The sequence below is a fragment of the Cyanistes caeruleus genome, chromosome 11 (genome assembly GCF_971803275.1).
Source record: "Cyanistes caeruleus chromosome 11, bCyaCae1.hap1.1, whole genome shotgun sequence".
NCBI lineage: Eukaryota > Metazoa > Chordata > Aves > Passeriformes > Paridae > Cyanistes > Cyanistes caeruleus.
In genome coordinates this window covers 1,602,313-1,627,870 of record NC_141711.1, presented here as the reverse complement: position 1 = coordinate 1,627,870, position 25,558 = coordinate 1,602,313, and the positions used below count along the sequence as shown (strand labels likewise).

Genomic DNA, 25,558 nt, shown 5'->3' with positions numbered 1-25,558 from the left:
TCTGCTTAGAGCAAACTTCCCAGCACAGAACAGGAACAGTGTGGGACTGCTCAAAACAGCCACTCTGAAAGCCTTGCAAAAACAAAGTAATTGTTAATTGAGTTCTAAACTGTCCTGACAGTTGTTAATGGCCTTTTTCCATACAGCACATGAACAATACTCCACCATACCTTGGCACTGCAGCTGCCTGGGAGAGTGGACCAAAATCCTACTAAAAAAAATTCCCTGTCAAGAAACTAGAAAAAAAATAGACCCTTTGTTGTATCTGCTGAATTTCTGTTCACTTTCTCCTTCAGGCTCCTTCCAGCTTCAGAGCCCCAGCCTGCCCCTCACAGCTCAGTGTGCTCTACCACAATGAATCCAATCAAACAACTCAAAAGGCTCGGAGCTTCCTCTGATCCCCTCTACTTTCTTCTCTGAGTGCAGTATTAATTACCAATATCTTAATATTGTGCCATGTCATGCTGTGTCCTGGAACAGTTTTTCTGCTTGCTGGGCTTACCTGGACCCCACTGGAGGCTGCTGTTTGGTGAAGGGCTCTGCAGGCATTCTCCTGTGTCATCTTTTCAACGTGAAACCAGTGCAGAAGGAGCTGGCAGGTGATGGATTTGCATTAAAGCCAAACCCAGTTTTCTACAGCTGGCAAGGACCAGCAGCAGTGCCAAGGCTTTTGCTAATCCACCGTTACATTCAGATCCCCAAATGAGGTTGCTTTCAATTACTCCCATTTCCCTTCTTGCTAAAATTCCTCTCCTTTTCAGTGAGGAATTTTATTTTCAACAAAACAGTTTAGAAATTTATCCTATTAGGTCTTAGGCCTCACAGTTCCATCTACCATCACTTCCATGACTTTTATTCAAGTGGAATCATTCATTAGCTTCAGTTTCTAATGAGGCCAGTTTTGCATTTTCCAAGTCCCTAAAATAAAATAAAATAAGCCTACGCTGCGTCCAAGAAATTCAGAGGAAACAGTGTTTTTCCATCAATAAAAGTCTTTGTCATAAACAAATGCTTGATATTTTATTCAAATATGTACAAGATTTCTAATCATCATCAGCCTGAGGATCATCACCCTCAACTGCAGAAGGCACTTCCTAAAGAGCAGCAAGTATCTCCTCAGAAGAATCCCATTTCTGGACATGATTTTCACTGCAAGTGGAATGTAACAAAGGGCGAGCTGCCTGTGGGGAGAGCTGTCATCTCCCAGCCCTCATTCCTGACTCCTTCATTCTCTCTCAAAGCTGCCTAGAATTTCTTTTAAAACTGTCTAGATGTTTACAAAGTCTTTGCTTATTGCATTTAAGTGTAGAAGCTCTACATAAATAAAACTGATTAATAAAGATCTTGTCTAAGGAGGAACTTGTAGTTGACCAGGTGGTGATCAGTCAAGGGTTGGACTCAATAATTCTGGAGCTCTTTTCCAGCCTGAGTAATACATGGATTAAGTAATCTTTGAAAACACAATTGGCATGTTTCTGCTCAGTTTGGTTCCAGCTGAATCCAAAACACTCCGGTCAGGAGCTGCTCATGAACACGAAGGTTCTCCAAGCGCCGTTGAGTCGCGCTGGTTTTTCTTCCCTCAGCAGGAACTTCAAGCAAGGTTTTTCCGTTGTGTGTCATCAGCAAGGGACGCAGCTGACGTTTCTCCTCCCTGGGGTGGACAGCCCTTGCTGTCCCTGGGAGTGTGGCCGTGTCAGCGCGGCCCCGGGGCAGCGGCGGCGCAGCGGAAGCCCAGGTTGGACGCGGAGCTGTCGGGGGTGTTCTGGCTCCGAGCTGCACAGCGGTACCTGTAGCAGTAGGACTGCACAGCAACACAGAAAGGGAACTTCTTAGCACAGCTGGGCTTCCTCAGGCAACAGCTTGTTAGATGAACGGATTAATTAGTTAGATTAATACAGCAAAACATTGCCTGCGCTGCGGGACAGATCAGTGAAGTGATACGGATGGGAATCACTGCGTTAGAGATGAGGGGATCCTACACACACAGCAGCTGACACAAAAATGGCAAAGTGTCTGCTAAAGTATCAGCCAATAATCCTTCCTGCTCTGGGAAAAAGCCAGAACAACCACTCAGCTTCCCCTCAGAGCTGGGTATCCATGTGCTAAAGCCCCACTGGAATGGACAGGTACTGGCACCTGCCTGGAAACATTTCCCTGAACGAGATGCCAGACTTTTGGTATGGGATGGAAAACGGTGCAACTTCAGACTCTGTCAGCTCTGAGAGGGAGAAGAGCATCAGCACACAAAGATCAGTCTGTGCAGACATCAGGCACCTCATAAAGAGCCCTTGTACTAACAGCAGTCAGTGGGTTTTGTCTCAATACACAGCCTAGTTTTATCACCTACAAAAAAAGACTAGGGCAGGCTAGAATCTTCACAAACCTTCAAAATGGGTCATGTTATTCATCACTGAAGAGCCTATTCCAGTGTTAATTTAATCAAAACTGCTAATTAACATCTGACATTGATTTCACCTAAGAAGAAAATCAGTGTAGAAAATGGGATCTCGCTGTAGAAAATCTAATTATGAGAGTGATTTGCCATCCACAGGCTTTGCAAGGGAAGAAGAGCAGGGCAGCTTTCATGAAACAGGAGCTGTACAATGAGGGGTTTCAAGCACTGCACGAGCAGAGTTAAAACACAATTTTGTGTCATGAACAGCCACATCTCTGTGGTGACATCCTGGCTTTCTGAAGGATTTTCAGATATGCCATCACCTCAGCTGAAACACTTCATCTCCCAGCCAGCTCTGCAAACGCCTGATATCACAGTACCATGGAATTATAACAGGATTTGGGATTGAAGGGCCCTTAAAGCTTATCCAGTCCCATCCCCCTGCCCTGGACAGGAACACCTTTCACTAGACTGGGTTTCTCAGAGCTCCTTATCCTTTCCACATCAAAAGCCATTCTAAAACTTAAAAAATAAAGTCACATCCATACTTTCTACTCTGACAAGTTTCACTCAAGCTTTATCATAAAAACAGCATTAGAAGCTCACATCAGTTTTAAGTTCTGCATCTAAAACCCATACTGATTAAAAAAAACTTACTTGTTTTAATTCCAAGCTAAGCAAAAAGAGATCCTTAGGAACATCAGGTGTTGCTCTTCATAAATTCCATGAAACCCTTTGACAAGCATCCAGGGAACTCTGTCAGAGGATCATTTCATGGTCAAGTGCTTTCAGAGGGAAGAGGAACATGAAAACAGCACGTTACCTTATGGCACATGTAGGATCCACCCTTCTTCACTCTGTCCGTGCCCGAGGACGGCCCTTTCTGGGGAGGGGAGGACACTGGTCAGTACTCAGGGAATAACTGCTCAGTACAGGGAGCAGGGAGATGGAGGAGGAACCATAAATATTCCAGACAGCTTAGAATCATTCTGCCCTACAGGATTTGCAGGTGACAGTAACTGTGCTCCCTCCCCACTGCTGCAAATATTTCACATTCCAGTTGCTGCCCACTGATGGTGCCTGGCAACAGGCAGGTTCCTAAAGGGGATTTTACCAGGATGGAAAGCAGCTCCAGCTTTCCTCAGTAACCAGTCTGGTCACACCTGGCACAGATCCCACTCTCCTACCCTGTTTCAAGGGGTTGCCTCCCACCCAGGTCTGAATTACCAGGGTGATGTTCTAGAAGAATCTACCCCAGAAGAGGTTTGTAACTGGACATAAATCCCAGGGGCTGTCAGAAAACCTTGAGCGTTGATGTTGGTACTCCAGAAGCTCCTGCCTGCACCCCCTGAGAGTTTGACTGCTTTGTGTGGAAAGCTCACCACACCAACTGCAGCAGCTCCATGTTTATTGCCCAAATTGTGAAAAAGAATTTGGCCTATCACTGCCTTTAATGGCACACAACTACTGAAGGAAAGCCACACCCTGGGGCAGCATCCGCTCCTTCCACAGCCCTGCTCCCACTCCCAGACCTCTGGAAATTGTCCTCACAACACCTGCAGGTGGATGCACAGCCCCTGCTCTGAGATAAGCCTCTAACCAGCACAGTCATCACCCAGCCTGGTAATCTCATTTTAAGGGAAGCCAGGAGAAAACTGACCTAAAAAAAGTTCCACGGGAACAAGACAAAGCAGAACAATGGGGCTGTGGAGCAGGATTTCCCCTAAATGTGCAGTGCTGAGCAGCAATCTGTGTTACTGGCTCCAAAGACACTTTTATAAACTAAGAGGAACTTTTTTGGTTGGGGTTAGAAAGCCCTAAATCTATCATGTGTCAGCAGTGATAAAGGGCTGACCTGTACTGAGCAGTGGGTGAACCAAAGGCTCATAAGTACATCTTTTTATTAACTGTAAATCTCTTCCACCAGGCAAAAATTGAGCATCAAAGGTTATCTGGTAACAAAAAAAAAACAACTTAAATTGACCCCCACATCCTCTGAAGGAGGATTACAGCCCTGAAACACTTCACCACCTGCAGAAATCTGCTGTGGTGTCCTCCATTAATCTATTCAATTAAAAAACATCATTCTCTTATTTAAAATCACTGAAGGTAAAGAGTTTATCATAAAACAACTGGCAAAGATGTCAGAAAATCAGAAAACCAATAGATATCACCAGCATTCGCAGTGTTAATATTTTCTTGTGCATATATCTCACTTTAGAGATGAAGGAAACTGCCTTGGCTGTGCTTCCCCTCACTAAAGCTAATCACAGCCCAGCAATTAAGGTCACATTTGATTAAAACAAGCAGATCTCTGTTCTATCAAGCACCATTGTTTGATGGCCTGACCTGGAGAAGTGCACCAGCTGGTACTGGAGGGGAAGGACATTGGCTGCCTGCTGCAAAGGGCCAGAGCTGTCCAGACTTTGATCCTGGATTTAAACCCCAGAGTTTACTGTAAATTAGCAAGGTTATTCTGTACCACAATACTGCAACAGCCATATTCCAGTCTGATTACATAAGTGCTTGTGCATTCCATTACCAAAGCTCATAAAAGTAGGATTGTTCTTCTAAAAGTTAGTTAGAAAAAAAAAAAAAAAAGGTTTTTTTTTGGGGTTTTTTTTGTTAATGAAAAAAAGTTCTATTTCTTTCATTACATCAAACAAATGTTTTCTGCTGGTGCATGGTGATTTTCAGTGCACAGCCATATGGTTACTCTGTGTTGAGAGAAATCAGTTTTCAAACAGAGAACTGCAGCTCATACAAAACAATCAGAGCCAGAAGTCACCACAAAATAAGCCCTAAAGGGACTGTGGTTTGATTGACCTCACACACACACTTGGCTCTCTCTGCTAAAGGATCAGTTACATTTTTAGGGAGGAAATTCTTCCCTGTGAGGGTGGGGAGGCTCTGGCACAGGGTGCCCAGAGAAGTTTTGGCTGCTCCTGCCCTGCTTTAAGGTCCTTCCAGCCCAAACCCTTCTGGGACTCTGTGACTGCAGGGAGGCACCTCCGTTATGTTTATTTGAGACATTTTTGTGTTGATGATGCCAAAGCTGCAGCACTTCCCTGCTGGATTAAGGTGATGGTGGGGAACAACTCTCTTGTGAATTTTGTTCTCTGTTAACCCCCAGGAGTTGCTGAAGTTTAAAACCCAGACACTTCAGAAAGTATTTAAAAGCTAGGCTTTCAGGGGGTTTTCAGATACAAACTGATTGTCAGAATCCAGTGTCTGAGGCAGAGCACTTCAAAGTGAATTCCAAAGGATTTTTCTGGTTAAATGGGTAAAGAAACTGAATCTCCTCATGTGAAAAGGTGTCCCAAAATAGCCAGGCTGCAGTTATCTTCTGAGACATTAGAACTGATTAGCACCAGATCTATCAGAGCTCAGCTCTTCAGTCTCTGCAGAGCACAAGGCAGTGTAACCTAAATATAGGATCTGTTCTCTGGGCTGAAAAGACTCTCAATTCTTCCAGAGGGTCAGAGCTCAGGCAAAGTTTTTTAACATATTTAGTTGAACACCCAAAATCTTCAAAGCAGCTTTCTAGCACTGGAGAGAGCTGAGCTATGCTGGGGATTGGTTACAAGGAATGGATGGAATTCTGCACACAGATTGTTGGGGGGCTTCATGATTGATTGTCTTGCTTTCACAAGTAATTACCAGGAGTAAAAAAAAACCTGCAAGTGCTTTGGATGTTGTAAGGAAATAAAAACCACTGTATTTGGTGGGGTTTTGAGTGACAAACTCTATGTGGCCTTACTTGTCATAAATCATGAGATTTGCTCATCCTGACAGACTGGGAGAGGAGCAGATCTAACGCAGAACTGGAATCTGCTGAGACAGAACATCAGTGACCCCACAGCTCTCACCCTGCAGGACCCTCCATCTGCCTGCCACAGAGGAAAACAAAGATTCACCTCTCAGAGCCTGGTGACTTCTCCTAAACCTCAGCTTTATCTCATGTTCAGTTTAAAACAAGCTGCTAGAAGCCAGAAAGATAACTCACCATGGTTTGTTCTCTGCCTGGGATGGGGAAAAGAAGTACAGCTTGTAGCAAAATAAGTGAATTAAAAACCTTCCTTTTTTTAAAGAAGTCATTCCATAAATTCTTGACTGCTGTAATATGAGGCCAGTTTGGAAGTATTCACTGGCTAACCAGGTGTGGACAACTAACCAAACCCCACAAAAGCTGCACCAGAGCACTGTAACTGCAGTGTGGATGAGCTGTGCTCTGCTGCTCCCCCAGGACACAGCCCACGCCAGGAGCACAGAACAAGAACGGGATCCCAGGCCCAGAGGGGATTCTGTGCTCAACACAAAGCCAAGAAAACACTTACAGGGTTGTGGAGCTCCTGTGGGGAGTGGTGCACAGCCCACCAGTCCGATGTCCACTCCCAGGCGTTCCCCACCATGTTGTAGAGGCCGTAAGCGTTGGGGGGAAAGGCAGAGACCTGCACAGGACAGGGAGCACAGCTCTAAGCACACAGAACAGGGCTTGAATCCTCACATCAGGCTGCTGAAGGTGCACTTTGGGCAGCCCCAAAAGCAGGCAGGAGATCAGCAGTGCAGAACTGGAATGCTTGCACATCCTGCATTTCAATCGAACAGGATGGAAAGCTGTGAGCACCTCTGTGTCCTCAGCACCAGGTTCCAGTGTGGCACAGCATCTCCTTGCTGGTTTTGGAGACTGACCCTCTCCAGAGAGGCACTGTTTGACCAGCAGACACACCTGGCATTACTGACTTGACCCCATTCCCAGATTCCCTCCCCTCTCACCACGGAAAAGCCAGGGTGGCTGCCAACTCCTGCCTGTGCAGACTCCTCTTCTGATGAAACTTTTGGACTTACTTAACTACCATTAAATAATTCATTCACATTCTTGATTGCCTTTAAAATTCCACTCTGGTTGTTATACTAGACAGGCTCATCCTTTCCCCAAAAGGGAAGATTAGTTTCTTTTAAACTATTGTGTGATTTTTGAGTTCACGAAACTGTGAGGCCAGAAGTGCAGGCAGAAAGTATTTCAGCTTCTGACTACAAACTGTCTGGGAAGGGGGAAAAGAGGTCAGTTTGAGAGGAACTAGAAGTTAAAATCAAAGTAATCTTTACTTTTCAATTAGCTTGTAAAAGAGTCCCTTGATAATGCTCAAGCCTGCAGTGAAATTTAATGTAATTTAAAATCTATAATGAAAGAGAAAAGAGATGGAAAACAGCTGTGGCTCATCCTGCTGACAACAGACCTTAGTTTTAGGAAGATTAAGATCATTTCCACATGCTGGATTGTCTTTGAGACACACTTACAGGTGCAGTCCCCTTGTAGCCATCCTCTGCTGTGTTATTGGTGGGGAATTCTCCCTGCCAGATATTGGCATAGTGTTGCCCTTTGGGCTGCAATTTGTTGCCCCAGGGGAAAAGCCTGGGAAAAGACAAACAGAGCAGCTGTCAAACACTTTTAATTAAAAGTCAGTGTTATACAGAATCCCAAAATGGTCTGGGTTGGGAGGGACCTTAAATCCTACCCAGTGCCCCCTGCCATGGCAGGGACACCTCCCCCTGTCCCAGGTGCTCCAGCCCCAATGTCCAGCCTGGCCTTGGGCACTGCCAGGGATCCAGGGGCAGCCCCAGCTGCTCTGGGCACCTGTGCCAGGGCCTGCCCACACTCCAATAAATACCTTCTTCCTAATAATCTAAACCTCCTCTCCTCAAGTTTAAAGCCATTCCCTGTCCTGTCCCTCCACTCCTTGTCCCCAGTCCCTCTCCAGCTCTCCTGGAGCCCTTTCAGGGGCTCTGAGCTCTTCCTGGAGCTTCTCCTCTCCAGGTGAGCACCCCCAGCTCGGCTGCAGTGCAGTTCTGAGGGTAAGAAACCCCTCACAAGTCCTCCTCATCTCACAAACCCCAGTGCAGCCCTGGTCAGGGACAGCCCTGGGACAGGTACCTGTTCTCAAGGCCCCCTCGACAGCTGTATTCCCACTCAGCCTCCGTCGGTAAGCGCTTCCCTGCCCAGCTGCAGAAGGCCATGGCATCATTCCAGGACACATGAAGGACTGGATGGTCCATTCTGGAAACAAAACCAACAGGACAGGCTCCTCAGGGCACCAGGCACACTCAGGGCTGCACAGCACAATGTGACACCCAGGCAGGGGCACACAGGAGTTACAGCTGGAGCAGGCACCAGGTGACCCTTACAGGAAAGGAGCTGCTTAAGGGAAGGCAGCAAAATGCTGGAAGGGAAATGCAGCCATCAGAGGGGAACAAGGAAGAGAAAAACAATTCACTTCTGTTTGTCTCATCATGTTCCTACATCCAGCTGCAGACTTAAAGATATTTATGGTTCAGTTAAAGGTAATTCTGGTTCAGTTAGAGATATTTATGGTTCAGTTAAAGATATTTACAGGTGCAGCACCCAGGAGGCAGCAGAGACCTGTCCACACCCTGCCCTCTGGGGGAACCTGGGTGCTTGCAGACCCAAAGGAAACTGAAAACCTGCAGGATCACCACTGTTAAACCAGCCTGGCAAGGGCCACCTCAGCCAGAAGCCAGGATTCTCAACAGGAAAATGCACACTGCAATTTAATGGTGATTGTTCTTCACTCCCCTGTGGCTCTTCTCCTGCTCTGGGTCTGTCCTTGCTGTCAGCTGTGCAGTTTTGAAGGAGAAGGGACATGAGGAAGAGTCTTACCAACATCAGCTTTTTCAGCACCCAGTCCAGGAAAAAAACCTGCAGAAATTTAGCTGGGAAGTGATTTTCCTTGGGTGCTTTAAGCAGTCCACAGTTTACACAAGAGCTCCCATCTTCACTGGGGTTTGGTTCCTGGCATTAAAATCCTTGTCTCTTTTCCCAGAAAGACAAAAAAAGTGCCCAGGCATCCTTGCAGAAGGATCCTCCCCATCCAAGCCTCCAATAGACCAAGATGCTTCCAGAGCTGAGGGTCCAGGAGAGAGAGGAACTTCCTATAAACTTCTCTTTCCTGCCCCATTTAGGAATCCAGCGTATCCCTGTTAATCCATGGGGCACCTCCACGTGGCAGGCTCCCAGCAGCTGTGCCAGGCCAGCTTTGCACCACCCTTGCACAAGCCCAGAATTTCGTGGCAGGTTTCCAGCTCCTGGCTGCTGGCTCTGACCTCAATTCCAGGCTCCCCCTAACAACACCTCCAGCTATTATCTCTATTTTTGCCTCAGATAATTCTTTCCTTGCCCTTGGAGAGCAGACAACTCGTTACTGAGCGTTTCAGCCATCAGATGACGGTGCACTAACAAAGTCCTGTCCTTAGAGGACTCAAAAACCTACTAGATCTAGGCTAGAGAGTCTGATTTGATTTCAAAATGCTGTTAGAAACTTTCACTGGTTGATGAAGTGCCAACTTCATTGACACCTGCCTAGTGAGAGGAGCAGTTGCAATGTTAGAAGTTCTAAATGAAGACAGTAATTTGATTTTCTAGGCCTAAAATTCATCCCTCTTCAGAACAGAAAGCAATTGCATGAAGACAAGGATCAGTGAGTTTCAGGGTTTGTGCAGGCAAAGCGTGGCACTAGCTGTAAGGAAAAGCAGAGTTTTCCAAAGCATTCAGAGGTTCAATACAGTCACAACTGATTTTTCATGGAGTCTGAATACAGTAAAAAAAGCACAAAACTTCAATCCTCTGTTGCCAGAGAAAGAGGCTTCCAAATCCCTCGTGGAAGAGTTCACACTACCCAGACTCCTGGAGTGTGCACACAGAGAGGATTTATTCCTCCTCTCCAAACCCAGTTTGCAGTGGAGTTTTTGAGCCTTGGGAGATCTGCTGTGTTTCACAAACATGAACAGCGAGCACTGAGGCTCCATCAGCAGGGTCCTGCCAGACCTTTGTGCCCCACATCACTGACCACCAGGGAATGCTGCAGGCAACACCTCTGAAGGTGGGAAAACGCTCCCAGAAGCAGCAGCAAAGAGGTGACAAATAAAAGCCCTTTCCTGCAGCCCCATGGTGGTGGGAGCCACAGGGACAGCCAGCAGCTGGGTTTTGTGGTGGAATGGGTGCTCATGGCTCACCTGCTGGAGATGCTGGAGTCAGGGCCCTCAGGGTGCTTCCAGCTGGCTCCTTTCACAGGCAGCCACCAGGGAGCAGCTGCCACCTGAAAAAGGACAAGAGCAGCAGGGAAGGACACTTAAATTCCCAGCTGAGGGATCTTCTGAAAAACCACCAGAACCCTTCCAACCCAACAAAGCAGTCTGTGCCTGTGTGAATTTCACCTCCTGGCTCACTTCAGTCTGATACAATCTGCAGAGAGGAAAGAAAAATTACAATTTTGACCTAAAGAGCATTTTCACCCTAATTATTTGCTCTCTGGACTCTGTTTTGAGATGACTGAAACAACCCCCTGACAGTGCCCTTTAGCTGGGGTCAAACACACATCTTGCGACACATTCGCCTTCCAGGTCATTAACCCACTAAGCTGATTTTAAATTGTTTGCTCTCAGCTTCCAGAAGGTGGAGACAGAAGAACCACACAAGGGAAGTGAAGCATGAGGCATTTCTCTCTTTTTTTTTTTTCTTCCCCAGCTGGTTTGCTGGGAAACATCAGACAGTCAAAATCCTCTGTAGCAGTGCAGACATTGAGCAGCTCTCTCAAACCAGAAATCCCAAATTTGGTGCTTCAACACCAGCAGTTTTTCCTGGAAGACATATTTTGAGGATTTCCTCTAAAAAGCACAGGAGGTCATGCTTAACTGCTCTGTTCTGATTCATGTTCACTTAGAAATACTTATTTTTATAATGAGGCCTTCACTGAGGCAAAAAAAGGAACATTAATGCCACCCAGCAACAGTGAGTTTATTCCAGAAACTTCCAAAATACTCCTATTACAGAGAATGTCTATAAAGAACAAAAATCCAAGGAAATAAGCCTGAATGCTTTAGGAGGTAAACAAGCCAGAGGCTGGTTAGTCCTAGACCAACTTTGCCGAATGTTATTCACAGAAGTAAGAAAGAGTGTTACCCTCTAACTCACCAAACCTTCAGAGCAAAGTCCAAAAAGCCACTGCAAGCTGGTATTGAGGAGACCCAGAATCAGTCTGGTCAAACAATTTTAACAGCAGCTTCTAGGGGAAAGCTGCATCCTTCAACAGAACATGAAATTACATGTGTGTGGGAGAAAAGATTATCTGCACCACACATAAATTGTTGAGAAAACTCTGGTCCAAGCTACACATGAAATCCCTCACTTGGATATTTCAGTAGGCAAAATCAGCAGAAGTGCCCAAACAGACATTATCCAGGGTTTAGAGCACTTCATCAGGCTGTGCTCTGACATTCCCCTGACAACCTTTCCCTCTTCCCCTCTCAGCACATCTGGGTCCCTGTAAATCAGCAGCAATCCTGGACTAAAGCTGCAGAGCCCACAGCTTCTGGGAGCCCTGGGAAGGGCTGTGAAGTGCCTGGGGAGGCTGCAGGAGTCCTGCAGGCTGGGAAGCTGCTCACACACGGGCTGTGGATGCCTCCCTTCCAAAGGGAACAGCTGAGGGTTAAGCCCCAAAGAAATAAAGATGCTCCCAGCAGGCTGCTGGTGACCCAGGCATCCTGTCCTCTGCTGTCCCCCTGGGTGACATGACAGGTTTTACAGACCCTCTCTGACCTCCCCAGCACACACAGATCAATGCCAAGCCCACTTCTGGCTCAGTGTCTAACTAAGGACATTCTCACCCCAAGCACTGGCACTGCCCTTGGCAAAAAGCATGAGAAATAGCTGATCTCTCACAGGGAATTACAGCTCTTCAAACCCCAAAATGAGAGCTTCCTGCAGATATTCTGCTCAACTCTCACAGCACTAAAGCTTCAGAGTGAGGGAGCTGCTAAACTGATACAACAGTCAAGGGGTTTAAAACCAGTCTGATTTAACCAATTCCTTGCCCATATTGAGGTTTGACCTTTAAACTACACTGAAAATAGGACAGAAATCCAAAATTAGCATTTTACAGCTATTTAAGGAAAATAAAAGAGCAGCAGAACCGTTTGCTAAAGCTAAAATCTGAAAAATCACGAGGAAGATTTCGACAGTTTCTAAGCACAACATATTTGTGTAAATTAAACTGCTGGGTTTTGGATAAAAACATCTCTGCAGGAGACTGCAAAGATTTACACTTTAGGCGACTTTAATTTTGGAAAACATTTTTGTGATGTAAAAGAAAAAGCAGATGCTTTCAATCAGGCTGGTTTATTTTAACCCAAGAAAAATGTCTCTCCACAGGAAAGCACTGCGTGTGCACAGCTCCAGGTTGTGGCTCTGCAGAGCTGAGCACCAAATGGCTCTGCAGAGCACCCAGAGCACTCAGACATCCAGTGTGGGACAGGGAAAACAGGGAGAGAGCGTGGAGAGCCTGCAAGAATTACCTGGAGACTCAGCTAAGGCAGCCCCTGGCTCCAGAGCACACCCCGAGCTGCTCCTTCCAGAAATCTCCTACCTGAAATCTACACTTCTCTCACAGAACTTCTCACAAGTATTTAAAGCTTTTAATTGCTCTAAATCTAATTAGGAGAAGAGCTAATTAGACAGATATTACAACATCACAGTTAATACAGCCAAGTCCTCCCTTGCCAATAATGAGCTTAGTTACTTTCATAACACTTCACATTCTGCTTCCCTCCGAAACACGTTCTGTGCACTGGCAACAGATTCCTGCTGTCAAAATAGCAGCAGAAGCTGCTGAATAGATCTGAAACCAGAGGACAATTCTGTTCCTTCTGGTTAATTCTTGCAGCATGTCACCTGTCCCACACCTGCCCTGCGATCCTTACAGCCTCGAGCACAGGGAAACACTTCCCAGAGCAACGCCGAGGCACAAAGCCTTGTTTTGGTCTGATCCACCTGGAAACGGGGATTATCCAGCTCTCCCCACCAGGATTAAACCTTAAGAACTCGCTGTTCTGCTTCTCACAGACTCAGTGTGCTGTGAAAAGAGAGCCCAGTGTGATAACCCTGGGAAGAGCTCGAACAATTAATTCCGACCCACGAGCTCTGCGCTGGGGCGGAGCAATTTGCAGAGCTGAAGCCTGAACTCCCACTAACAGCCTGCAGAAAACTCTCCTTCCAACTATTCCATTCTCCTTTCCAAGTAGGCTGGGACAGCCTAACTTTAATTGCTCCATTACAAGATTTTTAAACTACTTCATAATTACCTTGAGGAAAATTCCTCCCTAAATGTATGGAGGAAAAAATCAAATTGGAGTGGGGAACATCACCAAGTGTCAGCATTACCCTGTTGCTGTTACTGCAGTAGGGGAATGCTCCTAAAAACCACCCCAAAGCCACCCAGCTCACAGCCATAAAAACATTTATTAGTCTTGCACTAACATGACACAGGCAACGTTTGAGAAAAACAACCCTCACTTGAGGAGCAAATCTCAAATTCAAATCAGATTTATGTATTCGAAAAATTACCAAAAAAACTCAACAGAGTAGCTCAGCATGGCTCAGACTCCAACATTTCCATCAAGTAGCAAATCCTCTGAAACAACAAAGCTGTACATTTGAACCTTAAGTCAGGCCCACAAAAGGATGACAAATTCATGCTGCTGTCCAGACATAAGGCACCAAACATCATCTTTTTTTTTGTGCTACAGCATTCTAATGCTATTTTAATGTAGCAAAGCCTTCCACCAGCTCAGGATAAACAGCTGGGAAAAAAACAAGTGACTGCAGAGTAAGAACTGCAGAATTAACAGTGTGAAAAGAGATTTTGAGTGAAAAGCAGCCCAAGCCTGGAAACCACTTTAAGAATCATTTAATAAGTGGTGTGTTCTTAAAAAGCCACTCCAGTGCAGAAGCTGACTTAATAGGTTACCACTTGTTTGAATCAGATGGTGTCAAGCTCTGTGCATCTTCAATATGCAAAAGGATCTTGCTAGCATTGGTAGGATGAGAGAAAAAGCTTGTTATTCACTAAAAATCATCATTTTTGGACCTGGTTTTATTTTATCCATGTAAGGCAGATACACATAAATCTCTGACAGTTTTCCCTCCTCTAAGCCAGATCCTAAACCTTGAGCACTGATTAATGAACTATCAAAGAAAGAGGCAGATGGAAAATGGAACATTTTTAGTAGGGTGAGAAGTTTAAGAAATAAAAATAATTACTGTGCAATGGTTCCACTTCTTTGTCCCTGCAGAGAACAAACCTGCTGTAATTATGGACAAGAACTGAGCCAGGACTGGGAACTTCTGTCACACACAGACCCAAACTCACAATTAGCAGAGGATTTGTCCAGCAGGTAACCCACACCTGTATCAGGGGCTGGATCTCCAGAGGTCCCTTCCAAGCCCAGCCAGCCTGGGATTCAGTGAATACCTGATTTTGTCAGCTCCTGCAATTCCCATGCTATTTATTCCATCAATTAAAAGTCCCAGCTCCCCCAAAGCTCTAATTACAGAAGAATCTGTTCTCACTCTTATGTTCTAACGTTAATGACCTCCCTCATAAGCTCAGAAACGGAAGCAACAAGGGGGTTTGTTTAATATTGAATATTGAGATTATCTGCCTTAAAATCCAGTGTTTTACAGCAGTTTGAAACTGCACACTAAGGAAAGGCAGCAGCTTTAAAATACATTTAATTTTACTTTGCAAGTCATCAGCTACAAAAAATATTTCAGACTTGATTGGAAACAAGCACTTTTATGAAGGGACCTTTTTTTTTTTTTTTGCATAAGGAAAGGTCATTGAACTTCAGTTCAGACAGTGTAAAACTTCACAGCCTTGTCAATCCTCCAAGAAAAATAACCACAAACATGCGCTGCTAAAATCCAGTCAGATTCATTAAGTGCAAGTTTTGGAATCAGAAGAAGCTTCTTTTGAGGAACTGATATTCCTGGTGAAGGCAGACACCTCTGGAAGTCTCATTTCCAGCCAACATCTAAATCTGCACTCCAGTTGGTCATTTTTTTCCAATAACCAAGTGCACATGAGCTGGAAGGAAACGAGATGTGCACGGATTTCTCCCCAGCCTGAGGCACAAACCACAGCCTGCCTCAATGCTGCAGCTCTGATAAACACGGGCTAATATTCCTGGCAATTCCCAGGGAGAATTCCCGCACATCCTTCTTTATCCCAGCAGTGGGAGTAAAGCACAAAAACCCACAGATGAGCAGTTCAGCAGCTCCTGGCAGGGAGGAGCTGAAGCACTGGGGGCTGTGAGGAACAGCTCACCCTGCCCACACTGGCACTGCTGTCCTACCTGCAACCAGGGCTCCTCTCAGCAGCACTTGGAGATGTTCAGCTGAAATGCAGAATGTTTCAATTTGGGGTTGTTATGAAACAGGCACATTGCACAGCTCCAGGCCACTGCAGAGATTTCCATACAAACAGGGATGAAATCCCATAGTTCTGGAAGGGCCAGAACTTCGTGTTTGCTTGAGCTGCCAGTGAGCCAACTCCATTGCATTCCAGACCCAAAATTCCATACCCTTACAACAAAGGCAGCACATACATTTGTATGCTCACAGCCTCTTCAGTGCAGAATTTATCTGGCCTTGAAGCAAAAATTAATTTTTCTGCCTTCCATGAGCCAAGAATAACAATGTCCCCTCTACTCTCCAGTCAGCAAAGACTGGGGCTGCTCTCCTGTTGTGCCATGCTGGTTCCCTTTTCCACAGAACCTGGACAGCAAGGAAAACTCCTGCAGGGATTGGCAAGAGCTCTCAAATCCCCTCAGAATCAAATGGAATTACAGAATTTTTTGGGTTGGAAGGGACATTAAATTCCACCCAGTTTCCCCCAGCCATGGCAAGAACACCTCCCACTGTCCCAGCTGCTCCAGCCCCAATGTCCAGCCTGGCCTTGGGCACTGCCAGGGATCCAGGGGCAGCCACAGCTGCTCTGGGAATCTCTGCCAGGGCCTCACAGGGAACAATTCCTGCCCAATATTCCATCTCACTCTGCCCTCTGGCAGTGGGAAGCCATTCCCTGTGTCCTGTCCCTCCACACCCTTTCCAAAGCCCTCCTCCATCTTTTCTGGAGCTCCTTTAGGCTCTGGCAGGGGCTTTAAGCTCTCCCCTTCTCCTCTCCAGGCTGCAAGTGAAGAATTTAAGATGTGAAGCTGTAGTAATGTTTTAAGCCACACAAATAATTTCAGCTTCAAAGGACCTTCCACCCTCATCCTACAAAATCCTTTTCCATTTGGAGGAGCCCTCATCTGGCACAGCACTAAACCCTCCCTTTCTGCCACGTGACCACCACAAACTGGGAGGCCAAAACTAAGACTTGAGTTCCCAGAAATCTGCAACAATTCCATCACTGGCTGCTACACCCCTTTTTACTGCTTCCCTTCCAGAGGCTGAGGCCAGCCCACATCCCTGTCAGTGCCTATCTGGGAGCCCACCTCACCTCCAGGAAAGGCACACCCAGAGCTCCAACAATCACCCTACGTGCTCAGCTGGGGCACTCCTGCAGCAGCTGCCACCAGCCCCAGCTCTGCCCTCAGCCCATGGCTTTGAGGCTCTGAGAAATCTGCTTTAAAAACTGGAGAGGACAAAGTGGCCAAACAGAGCAAAATCCCCAACAGACACACACAGCTCATCATTTATGAATCATTTAGTTTGGTACCTTTCACCTTTCCCCAGTTATTTCACTGCATGTGAAATACTGCTTAAAAAAAATTACATTCCTGTTTCTCTTCCCCTGTATTCACATTTGCATTTCACATCCCTCTGCTTCAGCAGCAGAAAATCCTTGTTAAAACACTCCTGAGCCACTGAGGCAAAGGAAAACCACAATCCTTTCTCCCATTGGTTGCTTGGAGGGATTTTCAGTAACACACCAATATTTATATCTTATTTCTGTTTTTCATCTGATAGTTATGATTGAAGAAGGTGACTTTTAACAGCAAGTTTACTTTTAACAACTCCAAAAAACCTTCATGAAGCAGCAGCCAAAAAAGACCAGTTCAGGCTCCATTCCAGGCCTCTGGCATAACACTTGTCCTGTGAGCACTGCAGCCAACACTTGGAAATTTGGCTGACACCCCCAGGAAAGCAGCTCCCAACACTCTGTGTTTACAAAATTGCCAAGGCTGAGCTTACAGCAGCATTCTTGGGGTTTGTTTGTTTGTTTGTCCCTGATTTAGGGATTTCTGCATCACAGAACTACACGGGGAAAGGAATTTCTCCAGTACTGAGTGTTGGGAAGATGGGATCAGCCATTCATTTTTTTATTTGTATTTTTTATTATTTTTATGAAGGCAGAACAAATCCATGGATGGATTTAGCATCAGTTATGCTGGTGGTGGGAACTGCAATTTAGCCTTATCTCTCCCAGTGCACAAATGTTAGACCTGAATTAAAAGATTACAAACTGCACTTGTAATCTTCCTTCCCTGGCAGGAGGAACCCAAATCCCACGTTCTTTGCCAGTCCCTCACAGCACACACTCACACAGGGCTGCCTTTTTCTCAGGCTGCCCCTTGGAAACAAAAATCAAACTGTGCCCCATCAGAGATGAGGGAATTCTGACAGGAGGGGACCTCAGGAGGTGATTTTGTCCAAACCTGTGCTCAGAGCAGATCAGCTCATTCAGGAGATGACAGGACACAATCTGCTTATCTGCCAAGAGCTGCAAAGGGGACCTGACCTGTTGAGGAGGAGGTAAATGAAGCCTGAGGAAGGCTCAGCAACACATTCACAACAGAAGAAGAGGGGAGGAAGGGCAGGGAAGATCTACTACAGAATTTTCTTTCTTTTTAAAGCAGTATTCACTTCCAGCCAACAGGAAAATGGGATCAGCTCCAGAGCAGTCAGCACTGCCCCTCCCAGGATCACTGGGGATGGGGATGAGGGGAGCTGGAAAAGCAGCAAATGAACACAGGATCTTCTGTAGAAAAGGAGGAAACATCAAAATCTTCAGCCATTCACAGCATAAGGAATCTTACAGACTCCGCCTGAACTTCTCAGGTAGAGGGCAAAAAGAGACAACAAGGGGCTGATACCAACTTTTGCTAATCAGGAATTGATGTTTTAAATTGTTTTTTAAAAAGAAAGGACAGAGAATAGATTGCAAATCATTCCCACTTCAGTCCATGACTCCAGGCCAAGCCCTCTCCACAATCCCCATTTTTGCCCCTGGCTTTGGGGACATCAGAGTTTCCTTTTCCCTGCTGTGATTACCAACAAAGCCCAGGGATTGCTCAGGGAGTTTCCCCCTGCTGTGTTACTCACTGCCTGGTGGATGTCAGCCTTCACTGCTTCACTCAGCATCCCCTCAAACACAAAGGAGTCACCAAATTTCTCTGCCTATGGGAAGAACAAAAGATTCAACCATTATGTCATCAAAGGAATGCTATTCATAGAACCACACTCAACATTTACAGCTTTGCTTTATCAAGAATAAGAAAATTCAGAGAATCATTAAGGTGGGGAAAAAACCACAGAGACCATCAAGTCCAACCTTTGATCATACAAATTCTAATTGTGAATTTGAGTTCTCTTTCAAGGAAGCTGTTTTGGAACAAAAAATAAGGGATTTTTATTCTGGACGTTGTTTTTGTTCAGCAGCCACTGGGCAGATGGCAGCTCACTGAGCTTCTGCATCTTTTTATTAATTCTTCTGCATAATTTTTATTAATTAAAAATGCAGTTCTGATTGTCCCAACTGCTTTCAAATGCTACAGTCATCAATTTAATATGGAATAACACGTTTCATTTCTCTTATTTTTTCTTTGGGAATCACAGTAAAAGATTTGAGCCCTGTCACTGCTCCATCATCACTAGTACCATGTTTTAAAGTGCTGCTACAACAATAAAGAGTTAAAAGTAACTCAATTATTATATCTAGCATTAGATAAATCCAAAAGAATAAAAAATACAAATAATTTCGATCAATCACAGTACATTATATCAAGAGAAAAAAAAAAGGGAGGAGGTGTAAGTGGAGCACTCAACTGCACCAGCTGAGCCATGAAGTCTGAAACAGACCCCACATGATGCAGTTCTACCTGCCAGAGCTCCAGGAACATTTGGGGAACACTGTCAGGCACAGGGTGGGATTGTGGGGGTGGCTGTGCAGAGCCAGGGGTTGCACTGGATGATCCTTATGGTCCCTTCCAGCTGAGGGCATTCTGTGATTCCACATTTAACCTCACCCCACACGTGCTCATCCCAGCAGCTCTTTGCAACAACCAAGCTGTGTTCCAACCCAAAATAGTTAAACCACTTTTTTTTTTTTTTTTCATAATTATCGAGCTAAGAAACAGAAATAGGAGACAAAAGAAGCTTTTCATCCAACCAGAGGATCCTGCCTTCCAAATGAGAACCAGCTCATCAAGTGAATTCAGCAAAGTGCCTCCTCTGAGACCTGTTCCTTAGCGAGGCTTTCATTTGCCTAAAAGGGCTGTCAGGGTTTTGTCAAAGTTGCTAGGAACAGTCACCTGTCAGGAGGGATCTGAGCCTCAGGCACAGGCGGCTCCTTCCTGGGAAGAGCCTTAACATATTCTTAGTCCATTGTTCCCAGGAAGCCGCACACAATTATCACTGCAGCTGCTATTGTCTCCTCCTCAGGCACAGGGCTCTGTGTCAGTAGCAAGGAGCTGAGCCAGCCTGCAAAGTCCTTGGCCATCTCAGTTTGTTAAATCCAGGTTTCTCTAAAACAAGGAAAATCTAACCTGATTGGTCCAGGACCCAAATGTCACAAACCCCAAGCAAACCACCCCAAAAACCCCTGCAGAGAGCTGCTGGCAGCACCCAGTCACGAGTTCAGGTGACAAATCACTAAAAACAGCAACACCTGAATGCTCTTTCAGCCCAGGACAGCAAGGCCAGACAGTTCCTTCTCCCCACCACTTCCATCAGAAATATTGGAGTACGCAGATCCCAAACAAGTATTGTGACATCCTTCAGAAAGAGAAGCCTGGGTTTTCAGCTGGGGTTTTCTCAGGAGCCTGGGTGCCCTGGTGCCTCACCTCAGTGATGTAGCCCGCGGAATTCACAAATCTCTCGAAGTCCTGGTTGCTGACCTCGTACTGGTCCATGTAGAAGCTGTCAATGTGCACTCTCCTGGCAGGCCCCTCTCCATCCTGCTGGATTTCAGGCTCGTGGGTGCCCATGGTGAACACCCCTCCCGGAATCAGCACCATCTGCACAGCAAACACCACCCAGAAGGTTGGGATAACAAAGGACTGAGAAGTCCCACACTGCTTTTACTCCTCCTGCACCTCATCTTTGCAGGTGTTTTTGAAAGAGCATTTTGGCCAAATGGGGAAACAGCAAACAGAACTAAAATTGGGAACTGCAATTTCAACAATTTGAAATTGCAAATCCCCATTTGCAGGTTTTTACATGAAGTCTGGGTGATGCTGGTGCTCTCATGAGGAGAAATGTTCTGTTTCCTGTGTTACACTTTGCTGGTATTTCTGCAGTTACACCACTGCCAGGGTAGCAAAGGAGCAGTAAACGAGCTCAGCACCTCTCCTGGTTCTTCAGGGCAGCTGGAGTGAGCATTGGGCATCACCTTACTCATCACACTTCAGTGTTTCTTCTCCACTGTAGCTCTCTCCTGCTTGGGTCTCTCAAAATTCACACAGCCTGCAGCTGGCCCATGAAAAATGCTACAAACATCTTCTCCTTTGGCCTACCCACATCTGAAGCTGGCTGTGTCCCCAAAACTTTCACCACTGAGAAGAATCTGAGCTCTTACAGATACTCTGAAACTGACTCCATCAAAAGGCTTCAGGATAAACTTGCTTACATTTTTTAGGACTTAGGAAATGACAATATAGTGTAAAGTTGCTCCACTTCCTCCCTTCCAATCTCTCTTCAACCCTCGGTAGCTGACACAACTCCCTGAAGGGATTCCCAGCCAGGCTCAGAGCTCACTGGGATAAAACCACGTGCAAAATAAACTCTAGCTGGCTATCCAGTTCTAAAATCATTCTGGAAATAAATAAAGCTGTTTGTGGTGATACAGAGGCCAGTTTTTCTCTGCTAGTAAAGACGTTTTCTAGCTAAGCATCATCAAATTATGTTGTGAGCATAACTTAATCCAGCAGTAATTAACTTTCATTACCTACTACTGGAGCTGCCAGCTGCTTAAAAAGGAATTTTTTCATCCTCCAGACCCAGGGTGAACTGCTCAGCTTTGTCACACAAAATACCCATCGATGACATGGATCCCGAGCACAGGGGCATTATTCACTCCACACTCTTTAAACATTGCATGGTTTACGGAGGGCAGCCTGCAGTACCAGAGTTCACCTTTCACCCAGCGAGCTCCCGCTGTCGGACACAGCTTTTTCCAAGCTGATGCAGCTCCCCAGCATTTCAGCCGAGCCAGCTGGAGAGGAAGCCGCTCATGTTTTCCTGTTCTCTCCGCGAGGCAAGAGCGAGATGTGGCCAGAAGCAGCACCCGCGCCCCAGCCCAGTTCTGGGTTCGGCCCACCCGCCTGTCATTTCATTTAAGCTCTCCCACAGCAGTTCCCGGCTGCTCCGTTATCCCGGAGGAGGCTCTGCCCCGCCGGGCTCCCCCCTCGGCCCGGCCCGGTCCCGCCGCTCACCGGCCCCAGCCCGGCGCTCCCCACGCTGCCCGCCGCCGCCGCCAAGTAGCGCCGCGCCGCCGCCTCCCGCCCGTCCCCGGGGGCCCGGCCGGCGCTGCAGCCGCAGTCCCCGGTGCCGGGGGTGCCGGTGGCCGCCACCATTCCCATGCCCAGCAGCAGCAGGAAGAGGCAGCGGCACAGCCGGGTGGGCGCGGCCATATTGGCGGCGAGGCCACGTGCCGGGCGTGGTCATGTGACCGGGCGCGTCTTAAAGGGGCCGCGCCGCCCCCGAGGGGCGGGACCGGGGCTGTCCCTTCGTGTCCCCTCATGTCCCCTCTATCCCCTCATGTCCCCCCGTGCCCCCTCCATCCCCTCATGTCCCCCTGTGTCCCCCCTGTTCCCTCCATCCCCTCATGTCCCCCTGTGTCCCCTCATGTCCCCCCTGTCCCCTCATGTCCCCCCTGTCCCCTCATGTCCCCCCTGTCCCCTCATGTCCCCCCTGTCCCCCCATCCACATCGGTAGCTGCAGAGCCTGTGTGGATAATGAGAGACTGCTCAGGGCCTCTTTACTCCAGAGAACGGTGAGGGGAACCCAGCAATGCACAGAAATACCTCAAACAGCCCCGGGAATCTCAGCCGTCCATAGAAATACCTGGAATACCCACACAGATCTCTGCTGAGGGGAGCCAGGAGTGTGCTTCCATCCCAGGAAGGGTGCCTTGGCATTCCCCCTCTCCCTCAGAGAACTCACACTTCTTCGTTATTCATTTTCCCACAGTTCACTGGAGTTGTTGAAGATTCTGTAAAATCTTTACTTTCTTGTGGGAGCTGCTGTTCAGAACTGCCAAAAGGATGGATCTTCTGCATCATCCCCTACGCCGAAATAATTGTTTACTCATCCTGCGGGATATTAATTCAAAATAGTCAATGTAATATTTGTGTATATTTGCAGCAAAGAGAAGCATGGTCAGAGTGAAGGAGGGGTTTTATCATTTGCAGTTTGAAAGGAACTGCACTCGAATGTGTTTGCTGTGTGATGTTTTACTGTGTGCAAAATGTCAGTGCTGGGAGGCCTGGCAGGGATGAATTCCAATTATCCATCATTAGTCCCTTTTGCCCTATGACGTGCTCCAGAAAAGCATCAGAGTGCAGGAAAACAAATGCAAACTTAATTATACAACTTGCTACTTTGGGTCAGAAAATGGAAATATTCCTTTTGCGTTGGTGCGGTGATCTTTGCCCTTTGTCAAGGAAAGAATGTCTATGAAAATGAGAGTTAAATCCATCTTATTTTCTCCTGCTAAATTTTTCTCAACACAATTCACTGAAGCGAGAGCAAAACATAGGCATCCAAATTCTACAGCCTTCTAGAACTGAAAACAGTCTGCCAGGATAAGGTCCCTTTGCTAAAGCCCTGGGATTCTGGCTGTGTGGTGCTGGAATTCAGGAAAAGCAGCTGATTTCCAATGAGCTGGGACAGCTCTCTAGTGTATCCTGCCCACTCGTTCTCATGGCTCGTTTTCCTGGAATTCTTGTGAGCATCGTTTGTGTAGCTCCATCAGGAGGGTTCATATTCCTTCCTCTCCCTGGAGAACAGATGAAATAATTACACTTCACTTCTGGATGGAGCAACGTCCAACTCCCAGTCTGAGATCCTGAGGACTTTGGAGAACTTTTGCTGGTGTGGATTATTTTGTGCTCAGCCATGCAGGCTTGAGTTTTTCTCCTTCCTTACTCTGAGTCCCCAGGCTTCTGACCTTGCTGTTATTAAAATGGGATGGGAATGAGAGATTTCCCAGCACTTCACTGAGAGGCTGAGCTGCTCTAGCATTTATCAGGAGTGCTTTTCATCCCTGAGTGCTGGCATGGATCTCCCTAAGGACAGGGAACTTCTGGGATCATCTTCCCCATTGGGAAGACCAGCCATGAGCAAGAGGAGACAGATTGATCCTCAGAGTCCTGGAATATCTTCTGCTCTCGTTTTCCTTCCAGGGCTGTTGAGCTGCAGCTGAGCCAACAGCAGAGACAAACCCTGTGCAAAGCCACCCCGCAGGCTGGAGGTGCAATGTTTCCAAAACAGCCCAGGGAAGGCAATGCTTAGGTGCAAACTTGTCAGCATGAAACAAGACAATAGAAATAAAAAGCAAATAAAAGACTTCAAAGTTCATTTTAACATCTTTTATCAATGCTGAATTTCCATAATTGCTGACAATAAAGTAGGAGTGGAGCAGAATAAGGTTCGAAAAGGAGAAAATGAACAAAGTACTCCAATAACAAAAAAATACAAATCCCTCACAAGTTGTTTTCCTGTGACTGAAACCACATGTGAAATTGGGCCAAACATTCACAGCACAGCTCCCAGGGCTGAAGTGATACCTACCAAGTAGTGTTTTTTCACTGTTTCCTCTCTGAATTCTTGAGTTCATTCCCTCAGCCCTCTGGGGGTGTGTGGGCTCCAAGCCCAGCCCTCATTTGCTACTGAGTGATCAGGACTCTGTTCCCATCTCAGGGCTGCCTCCTGTAGTTCCCATTGTCAGCAAAAATTCCTTTAAGGAAATAGCTCTGGTCCTTCCCAAGGTGACTTTTTCCACTCCCACCCTGTCCTACAATTTTATCTCTTTTCAATGCTGTAAGATTATAGGAACTCACTGTGCCTGCTGCAGCATCCCAGAGCAAGTTCCTAAAGACAAATGGAAATGTTTTCCTTCACTGGAAACTTTCATGATTATCTTGTCTTTGCCAGCACCCCTTTAAATCTAACAAGTTATTCACAGAGCTTGGCTCAGTATTTTTGGCTGAAGGGCCAAAAGTTGGTGAGGGGCCATCAGTGCATGGAATGACAGGACAAGGGGGACAGATTCCAGCTGACAGAGAAGAGGTTTAGATTGGACATTAGGAAGAAATTGTTCCCCATGAGGGTGGGGAGGCCCTGGCACAGGGTGCCCAGAGAGAGCAGCTGTGGCTGCCCCATTCCTGGAAGTGTCCAAGACCAGTCTGGATGGGGCTGGGAGCAACTCAAACCATTCTGGCCTTCTGTGAGCTCCTCAGCCTTTGAAGAACTGACTAAGACCCAGAATCAAACGAAGCCCATAAGCAAAAATTTGGTATTTGGGAGAGGAATGTCTCCAGAGGGACAGACTCCATTCCCCCCCTGGGCAGCCTGTTCCGTGTCTTCCCCCAGTGCTGCTGCTGGGATTTATCCCTCAGTGCTGGAGCTATTTCAAGGCAGAGCTGCTCAAGGTGCTCAGCAGGCAAAGCTCTGCCCCTGGCTCTGGTGACAGCCCTTCTGTCACTGCCTCAGAGCCTCTGCAGCCACTCACAGCCTCTGCCTGCTGAACCCAGCCAGAGATTAGATTTGATTACACAAGAATTCATTAGGATTATCTAATGATATTAGGCACCACTACTCTGCCAAATTCCTGATGAGTAATGGCTTGTAGTATTGCAGCCATGTAGGAAACCCATAAAACTCTGTTCTCTGACCTTCGCTTCAGTTCCTGAGTCACGAGCTTCAGTTTCTGCATATCCTTGCTCCAGAGCCACAGCTACAACTCCTCTGGAGGTATTTTTAATGGAGAGCCAGTGCAGGGGGATGTTACATTGATTTTAAACTGGCTAATCTGGGCTTGTTCCCATTCATCAGCGTCATCCTGCTGCTGTAGAGATGGAAACAAG

General features: G+C 46.6%; 1 protein-coding gene and 1 long non-coding RNA gene across 5 annotated transcripts; one reads left to right on the top strand and one right to left on the bottom strand.

The window, feature by feature from the left end:
• Positions 1-994: 994 nt before the first annotated feature.
• SUMF1 (sulfatase modifying factor 1) lies at positions 995-22,113 on the bottom strand. Of its 4 annotated transcripts, XM_086845543.1 has the most exons (10): positions 21,905-22,113; positions 20,315-20,488; positions 18,576-18,650; positions 10,427-10,509; positions 8,331-8,453; positions 7,697-7,811; positions 6,733-6,846; positions 3,219-3,278; positions 3,053-3,128; positions 995-1,801 (listed from the first exon to the last, which is right to left on the bottom strand). In XM_086845543.1, the coding sequence occupies exons 1-9, from the start codon at positions 22,100-22,102 to the stop codon at positions 3,096-3,098; spliced, it is 975 nt and encodes a 324-aa protein (XP_086701669.1). In that variant the 5' UTR covers positions 22,103-22,113; the 3' UTR covers positions 995-1,801; positions 3,053-3,095. The 4 variants fall into 4 exon arrangements, 3 of the variants coding, with proteins under 3 accessions (XP_086701669.1, XP_086701667.1, XP_086701668.1); XR_015274842.1 differs by lacking the exon at positions 3,219-3,278 and having other exon boundaries at positions 3,053-3,180; XM_086845541.1 differs by lacking the exon at positions 3,053-3,128.
• A 62-nt stretch (positions 22,114-22,175) lies between these two features.
• LOC111934933 (uncharacterized) lies at positions 22,176-24,638 on the top strand. Its single transcript, XR_002867517.2, has 2 exons — positions 22,176-22,464; positions 22,662-24,638. It is a non-coding gene; the product is annotated as an uncharacterized LOC111934933 (long non-coding RNA).
• The last annotated feature ends 920 nt before the right edge of the window (positions 24,639-25,558 follow it).

Coding starts and splice junctions, on each gene's coding strand:
- SUMF1 (XM_086845541.1), bottom strand. CDS start 22,102: ATGGCCGCGCCCACCCGGCTGTGCCGCTGCCTCTTCCTGCTGCTGCTG. Junction 7,812..8,330: donor CGAGGGGGCCTTGAGAACAG/GTACCTGTCCCA, acceptor GTCTTTTCCCAG/GCTTTTCCCCTGGGGCAACA. Junction 6,847..7,696: donor GCTACAAGGGGACTGCACCT/GTAAGTGTGTCT, acceptor TGTCCTGTGCAG/GTCTCTGCCTTTCCCCCCAA.